The sequence below is a fragment of the Orycteropus afer genome, unplaced genomic scaffold, assembly GCF_000298275.1.
Source record: "Orycteropus afer afer isolate SDZICR_OR568_19922 unplaced genomic scaffold, OryAfe1.0 scaffold00859, whole genome shotgun sequence".
NCBI classification, from domain to species: Eukaryota; Metazoa; Chordata; class Mammalia; order Tubulidentata; family Orycteropodidae; genus Orycteropus; species Orycteropus afer.
The window spans coordinates 229,054-238,334 of NW_006922446.1; the positions used below are offsets into that span (position 1 = coordinate 229,054).

The 9,281-nt window shown below is 38.9% G+C and overlaps 1 protein-coding gene across 1 annotated transcript in view; it reads right to left on the reverse strand.

Annotated features, from left to right (window-relative positions):
• The window catches only part of SLC4A8 (solute carrier family 4 member 8), a 69,103-nt gene that overhangs the window by 28,026 nt on the left and 31,796 nt on the right, over positions 1-9,281 (reverse strand). The window contains exon 15 of the mRNA XM_007958158.2: positions 8,639-8,800. Coding sequence (XP_007956349.2) covers positions 8,639-8,800 — 162 coding nt within the window. The remainder of the gene's footprint in view (positions 1-8,638; positions 8,801-9,281) is intronic.

The following is a 9,281-nucleotide window of genomic DNA, read 5'->3' on the forward strand; positions in this document are numbered from 1 at the left end:
CTCAGGGGGCAGGAGTACATAGAGGGATGGACACAGGGAAGAGGTAACTATGGGGAGGAGGTGGGAGGGGAGCTGTTGCATTGTGGTAAACTGTAGTCAATGTCATGAGACAAAGTATATGTGAACTGCTGTATGGAAAGTGAATTTGCTCTGTAAACCTTCACCCAAATCATAATTAATTAATTTAAAAAAAAAAACACAAAACATGAAATCCCTTCTGTGACCTATGAAACACACATAAACTGGTGTCCATCATCTTCCTGATCCCAGTTTCTACTCCTCTCCCTCTCTCTCACTCTGTGCTAGCCACACAAACCCCCTTCTGTTTCTTAAATATACCAGGCTAATTCTCACCTCTGTATTTGGTGATCCCTCTCCCAGGAATGCTCGTCCTCTGGGTAACTTTTTGGGTATCTCCCTCATCTCCATTAAACTTTTTGGGTATCTCCCTCATCTCCATCTTCATTAAAATGTCACCTTCTGGGTGAGGCCTACTCTGATGACCCTATTAAAAATTAGTCACCACCTTCTACCCTAGCACTTCCTGTATACCTTTCCTGCTTTATTTTTCTCCATAGCATTTATGATTATAAAAGAAAAAAAATATAATAACAGATATCTCACTTTAATTTTAAGGAGTTTCTTCTTACCCATGAAACCAAAAATTAACTGTAGAGAAGTCTGACCCAAACTGCAAAAGTACTGAGTTACTTTACCACAAACTGCTCTGCAGCATTGTAAATTTGTTTTTTCAGCTAGAAAAAGGTAGTCAATAACAAAATCATTACTTCATAATGTAATTAAAAAAAAGAAAACTGTGGGCTTCCTCAATTTTAATGTCAAGAGTTCTCATAGCTACAAAAGGGTATAGGGCCAAATCTTCAGGGGTTACCTTTTTAATGCTGACTCAGTAACCATTAAGTATTTGGTCACCATGGAAATTTGTATTCATTATGAAAAAATATTTTGTTATTATTATATTTTGTACTGTGATTTGGGTAGAAGTTTAAACAGCAAATGAGTTTTCCATTCAACAATTCATAGACATTTTATTTTGTGACATTGTAATTCTCACAATGTAACAGTACCCTTCCTACTTCTTCCCTGTGGTTATGTTTTTTTTTTTTTTCCCCCGTGTCCTTCTTTTCTATGCATTTCTGCCTTCTGAGCTTTATCCCTGGGCAAACACTGACTTTTTTTATCTCATTTGGTTGATTGTTCTAATGAGTTCATACCTCCTATTACTGTCACCTTATAGGACTGTCTATCCTTTGGCTGAAAGTTGAGCCATAGAGTTGAGTTCAGTTCTAGGCTTGAAAGGTGTCTGATGACCATAGACTCCGGGTGTGGTACAGTGGATTACTTAATGTGGGTCTTCTAGCTATAGTCTTTGTAATTCCTACCAGATGACTGGGTGGGACTATGCAAATGTGAGGTGCTTGTGGTCTACCAAGGGGATTGGGGTAGCTTGCTAAAAATGTAAATAAGACTCAACAACAGCATAATATACATTGTTTTGCAGTGCACATGGAACATTCTCCAGGAGAGACCATATATTAGGTCACAAAGCAAGCCTTAATAAATTTAAAAACATTGAAATACTGAAAAGCATCTTCTCAGATCACAATGCTATAAAATTAGAAATCAACAATAGGAAGATCAATGGAAAAAGAGCAAACACATGGAAACTGAATAATACCCTCCTTGAAAATGACTGGGTAATAAAATAAAAAAAGGAAATCGAAAAATTCCTTGAATCAAATGAGAATGAAAACACACCATACCAAAATCTTTGGGACACAGCAAAAGCAGTGATCAGAGGCCAATTTATAGCAGCAATAAATGTACACATCAAAAAAGAAGAGACAAAATAAACACCTTAACCCAACATGTCCAACAATTAGAAAAAGAGCAGCAAAAAAAGCCAACAGTCACCAGAAGAAAAGAAATAATAAAGATTTGAGCAGAAATAAATGAGACAGAAAACAGACAACAGAAAAAATCAACAAGACTACAAGTTAGTTCTTTGAAAAGATTAATAAAATTGACAAACCACTGGCAAATTTAACAAAGGAAAAGAGAGAGAAAATACAAATAACATGAGTAAGAAATGAATTGAGAAACACAACAGAACCAACAGAAATTAAAAGGATAATATCAGGATACTATGAAGCACTATACTCCAAGAAATTTGAAAATCTAGAAGAAATGGACAGATTTCTAGAAACATACTACTTACCTAAACTAATACAGACTGAGGTAGACAATTTGAACAGACTCATAAAAGAAGAAATTGAACAGGTCATTAAAAAATTACCAACAAGAGAGAGCCCTGGCCCAGATGGTTTCACTGGAGAATTCTACCAAACGTACAGAGAAGAACTGACAGCAATCTGACTCAAACTATTCTGGAACATAGAAAAGGATGGAATCCTCCCAAATTCATTTTATGAAGCAAGCATAACCTTGATACCAAAACCAGGCAAAGACAGCACTCAAAAGGAAAACTACAGACCAATATCCCTCATGAATATAGATGCAAAAATCTTCAAAAAAATCCTAGCCAACAGACTCCAACAACATATCAAAAAATAGTAATACATTATGAACAAGTGAGGTTCATACTAGGTATGCAAGGATGATTCAACATTAGAAAAACAATCAACATCATCCATCACATAAACAAAACAAAGGAAAAGAACCACATGATCATATTAATCGATGCAGGAAAGATATTTGATAAAGTCCAATACCCATTCCTGATAACTCTCAGCAAAATAGGAATAGAAGGGAAATTCCTCAACATAATAAAGGGCATATATGCAAAACCAGCAGCCAACATTATTTTCAGTGGACAGAGACAGAAACAATTCTCCTTGCAAACAAGAACCAGACAAGGATGCCCTCTATAACCACTTCTATTCAACATTGTATTGAAAGTACTAGGCAGGGCAATAAAGCAAGAAAGGGAAATCAAAGGCATCCAAATTGGTAAGGAAGAAGTCAAACTATCCCTACTTGTTGATGATATGATCCTATACATAGAAAACCCAAGAGACTCAGCAAAAATACTGGAACTAAATGAGAGATTTAGCACAGTGGCCAGTTACAAGATCAACATAAAAAAATCAGTTGGATTCCTCTACATCAGCAAAGAGATTGCTGAAAAGGAAATAAGGACATCAATACCCTTTATAATAGCTACCAAAAAAATTAAATATTTGGGAAAAAATCTTAACAAGGACACAAAAGACCTATACAAAAAAAAAAAAAAAAAAGACTACAAAACACTACTTCAAGAAACCATAAGAGATCTACATAAATGGAAGAACATACCATGCTCATGGATAGGAAGATTAAACATTGTGAAAATGTCAATACCACCCAAAGCAATCTATATATTCAATGCAATCCCAATCCAGATCCCATCAACATTCTTTAAGGATATGGAAAAGCCAACCACTAACTTTATATTGAAAAGAAAGAGACCTTGGATAAGCAAAGCACTATTGAAGAAGGACAACAAAGTAGAAGGTCTCACATTCCTGGGCCTCAAAACCTACTATAAAACTACAGTAGTCAAAACAGTCTGGTATTGGTACAATGACAGACACATAGACCAGTGGAACAGAATTGGGAACCCAGAAATATAGATCAATCAACCTGTGGTCAGCTGATTTTTGGCAAAGGGCTGAAATCCACTGCATGGGGAAAAGATGGTCTCTTTAACAAATGGTGCCAGCAAAACTGTACACCCATTTGCAGAAAAACGAAACAAGATCTGTACCTCACACCATACACAAAAACTAACTCCAGATGCGTCAAAGACTTAAATGTGAAACCTAAAACTATAACGTTCCTCAAGGAAAAACTGGGGGCAAATTTAAGGGCACTAATTTATGGCATAAATAGACTGTCAAGCATAACGCAAATGCACAAACAGCTGAAGATAAACTAGATGAATGGGACCTTCTAAAAATAAAATTTTTATGTGCTTCCAAAGACTTCTCCAAAAGAGTCAAAAGAGAACCTACAGATTGGGAGAAAATATTTGGCAACAACATATCTGACAAGGGACTTATCTCTAGAATTTATAGAAAACTCAAACACCTCAACAACAAAAAGACAAACAATCCAATTAAAAAATGGGCAGAAGACATGAATAGACACTTCACCAAAGATGATATTCAGGCGGCCAACAAATACATGAAGAAATGTTCACTATCATTAGCCATTAGAGAGATGCAAATCAAAACAACAATGAGATACCATATTGCCCCAGCACTAATAGCAAGGTTCAACAAGACAGAAAGTAACAAATGCTGGCAAGGATGTGGAGAGATTGGGACTCTCATACACAGCTGGTGGGACTGTAAAATGATACAACCACTGTGGAAAGCAGTATGGTGAGTCCTTAAAAAGTTGGAATTAGAAATATCATTTGACCCAGCCATTCCATTACTAGGCATATCCTCAAGAAGTGAGAGCCAGGACAAGGACAGACATATGCATGTTCATCACAGCACTATTTATAATAGCAAAAAGATGGAAACAACCTAGGTGCTCATCAACAGAAGAATGGATAACCAAACTATGATACTGCAATGTAGTAAATTACATGGAATGGCTTTTCTAGCCATGTTGTTGTTGTTGTTTTTGTTATGTGCCATCGAGTCAGACACGACTCATAGCGACCCCTCCTTGGGTTTCCGAGGCAGTATCACTACGGAAGTAGATTGCCCCAACTTCCTTGCGAGGAATGGCTGGTGGGTTTGAACCGCCAGTCTTCTGGTTAGCAGTCAAGTGCCTTTAGGCACTACACTATTTCTAGCCATGGTCTTTGTAAACTCCATGGTGGAATCTGCTGTAAGCCACTAAGTAGCTCTTGATTGTTAAAGTTATCTACTTGGTGTATTTGTTGGAGCAGCATGAAGCAATCTTCTGGAAAGTTCACTCTCTCAGGTGTATAGAATGCTGATGTTGGGCTTGGTTAATTTTGCTACTACTCTTGCCATGCTTAAAATGAGCCTTCCTAGAGGCAAAAGGAGTCTCTCTGACTGCTGGCTGAGAAAGACATGCTGCTGAGAGAAATGCTTTACTGAGAGATGTGCAACTGAGAGAAACTGAGACAGCCAGCCAGCTGATAGATGGCCAGCTGAGAGAGGCTGAGCCCATTCATGAATTTGAATTGTAGCCCGTTGCTTCCCTAATAAATCCCATAATCTATGAGTTCTGTGTGGTCACTGCAGTGAATTACTGAACCCAGTAGAGAGGTGGTGGGTGCCGCAGGAGGAATGGTTGATGTCAAGGTTAATAAGAGGACTGGAGGGTGGTGGCATATCTGGCCTCATAGGAGCAGGCATTGGGCTGCTGATGGTGATTCTGTCCTCCTGTTGTATAGTTAGAGGAAGTCAGAAGATGCTGCCTCCTTGTGTCTTTTGCAGGTATATACACACAATGGAATAGTATGCAACACTAAAGAATAATGTAGAATCTGTAAAACACCACATAACGTGGATGAACTTGGAGGACATTATGCTGAGTGAAATAAGTCAATCACAGACAAATATTATATTAGTTCATTATTGTAAAAAGTCAAGGAAAGGTTTATATATGGAAGGAAACTTTCTTTGTTGGTTACAAGGGTGGGAGAGGAGGGGAGGGAACACTTCAAAAATAAAAAAATAATAATAAAGAAAAACAAGATTTAAAAAATGTAAATAAGGTACATGGTACCCTTGTGAAAGAAAGTACAAAAAACCATACTCACTGCCGTGGAGCTGGATCCAACTCACAGTCCCCTCCTTGGGTTTCCGAGGCAGTATCACTACAGAAGTAGATTGCCCAATCTTCCCTTCAAGGAGCAGCTGGTGGATTTGAACCACCAGTCTTCTGGTTAGCAGTCAAATGCCTTAGGCACTATACTACCAGGACTGTGCAAATAAGATGTATGGAACCCTAACATGGAGATTGGGTCAGTTTTGTTGTTTGGCTGGGCTTAAAATGAGCCAGCCATCCCTGAGATGAAAAGAGGGGATCTCACTACCATCATGACATAAGAACCAAGAGTGGAGTGCATCCTTGGACCCCTTGGATCTCCTTGGCAGAGAGGTAGCAGAGAAAGGCAGCAGGAGCAGAACCAAGAGTCTGGCACAAAACAGAGCAGCAGGCTTCCCAGCCCACAGAGTGAGAAAGCTGAGTGCCATCAGATAGGAGTCTTGCTGGCAGACTGGGGTGCCTCTTTGGGTACCTTTTGGCAAAGCTAAAAGAGCTTTTTAACACTGGCTCAAGCAGGGCAGAGGCCAAGGCCAGAGACAAGTGTGCCTGCGGCATGTCTGAGAAGAAATTGTCCTGAGTAAAGAACTGTATGCTGACTTATTTCTGATCCTGAATTGTAATGTATTACTTCCCTAATAAATTCCATATTCATGAGCATTATCTGTGAGTTCTGTGTGGTTATTGCAACCATTGAAGCTAACAGAGAAATAGAGTGCTGTAGGAGGGAGGGTTGGTGACAGAACTGGCAAAAAGGTTGGAGGGTGGTAGCATGTCTGACCTCCACCTCATAGGAATCAGCCTTGGGCTGATGCTGCTGATAGTGATTTTGTCTCCCCCTTGTGAAGCTAGAGGAGATCAGATGCTGCCCCCACATCATATTTGCACAGGGTTCCAAGAGTCTCTATCAGACTAGTAGAAAAAAATATTTAAGCTTCTGTAAAATCTCTAGTTTTCAGGAGAGTTTTTATTCAATTCCTTCATATAAAAAGACTTGTGTGTCTCCAATTTGCAAATTCTTTATTAGATTATTAAACAATCAAATACCATATTACTTTTTTGAGCCAATTCAAAGGTTTATTTTTAACAATTGTTAACTAGCCTACTTTGAGTCACTTGTTTTAGAAATGAAATTATCTCCCTGGATACATATAGCATGACTACTCAGAATAAACCTTATGTTTCAATTTCTTTGAGTTTTTATTATTTTTTTAATATCACCATTTTGCTAGGGATACCCATCAAATTTAAGACTTGCTCTCAGAGGGCTGTCCCACTTTATAGTTTTGTGTACCTTTAATAAAGACAGTGCCTATCAAATGCCCAATGCCTATTTTAACCTAGGCACTTCCAATAGAGATAGAGCAAAACATATTTTAGCTACATATAACTTCACTAACATCTTACCCTGACTTTGCTTTCCTTTGAAACTTGAGGTTTCCAGCTCCCCTCCCTGGTTTGGGTAGTTCTTTTCCGAACGTTCTCTAAATTCTCTGACCATCTCCCATCCCCTGCCCTATGAAGCTCATCTTGACCAGCCAGGAGCCCAGTGACCCTTCTCTCTTCTGAACTCTTCCAGCATTTACCTCCCAGTTTGGCATCCAATTATTTACTACTCTCTCATATGGCATCTGTTTCATGTATCTTCACTTTTTACCTGGTGGCAGATAACCATGTTCTAAACTTCTCTTGCATCCCCCATAGCACTTAACCCAGGTCTAGCAAATAGTCAGTACTTAACTGCCACTGCTTTGCTATTTGTCCAAATAAGAAACAAAGACACAAAGAACTTATTGAATATGTGTGGTCGCCTTAACTACTGTGTGGGCTCACTGACAACTAAGATTGTGTTTAATTCATGTATGTGTGTAAAGTAAATATCTAATCAACTGAACCCCTCACCTATTCACACATCCCCCTCTGTGACCATACCTGATTGAGGCCTCATTACAGAAAGAACAATTTCCTCCAGATCTGAGCACTTTTTAAAGCAATAGCCCCTTTAGTCACCCCACAGTCAGCCTCTACTTCTGCCCTGCCAAAACTGGCAGAAGCCCCATCACCATACAAACTATGCCATCTGCATCAGAAAAGATTGTTGCACAATTGTACAAAGCAAGTCAGGAACATGCTGGCTGCTGCTGTCAATGTAACCAGTGATTTCATAAGTTATTGCAAGAGCTATCCCTGGGAGAAGACTTTGAGGTCCTCTAAAGTATCTAAGGTGATCACCCCAATATACCATATTCTGGACTCAGCTCTAGTTATAGCACACTAAGTTTGCCAGCACTGTGGAAATGAAACTTAGTAGTGTTCTGGAAGTGAAAGCTAATAGTTTTTAGAGTATACTACTGCCACTTTAAACTCGAAACATTTAAATCAAAAGGCTTTCAAAGAAAAGGTGATGGTTGAATAACATGATGAACATAACTAATGTCACTGAACCATACACATTAAGATTGTTGAAATGTCAAATGCTTACATATATACTTATATATATATATATGTATATATACATATACATATATATATGTTACATATATACTTACCACAATAATTTTTTAAAAAAAGAATGAAAGAAAACTTGAATAAATACCATGTTCTTAAATGGGAGAAGGAAAACAGCTTTTACGTATTAGTCCTTCATTCCAAACCACACTTCTATCACAAGGGCTGACAAGTACTAGAAGAGAAAGTCACAATGTGGCTCATCAGGACATCTGGAGCTCTCCACCCACCAAGCAAGCAGCATGGAGGCTGAGAAAGGCTCTATTATATAGGATTCTAATGCAGAAGAAACCAATGCCCAGCCAGCACTCTCTGGTTAAATGTGGATTTGGGTTACTCGTCACCAGCTACCTACTCTGGTCGGGAAATAGCGGCTCGTCTTGAACGTCTTTAAGGTGCTTGAGAGGATGAAGGTGGTGAAAAAGAGAATGCAGGACCAAAAGAGCACATCAGGAGTGTAGGGTCCGTGATGGCCACATGCAGATCCCATGAACTCACCATGCATCTCCTGGCATTCCTAGAGGAACAAGTATTCAGAGTGATTCAAGACACACACAAGGAAATATATAGCTGCTGTCTTCTGATTCCATCACCCACTATTATTGCAAGTTGCTGGGGAACATAGACTGCCAGCAGCACCCTCTTGACCTCTATGCAACTGTAGGGCTCTCACTTGTACAGGCTCCTTTCAAGTAGGGTGACCATTTATGGTCCTAAGACACTTTTGAAAGTGAAACCAGAACTGCCGTGAGAAAACACTACTTCCAAGGCCCTAGAAATTTTGTATTGTTTTTAGTAAAGAGGGCCTCCAAACTTAAATATTCTTCAAGCCCCAAAACCTGGATCTACCCCCTGCCATGCCTGGTTTCATTCACATATATCCCCTAGTGCAGGGCCACTGGGCAAGGTATGTATGAGAGATAACAGACAGGTTATTTTCTTTTCCCTTTATATGCAAGATAACTTTGAAAGGGAAAAGAAAGCCTATAAGAATTTAT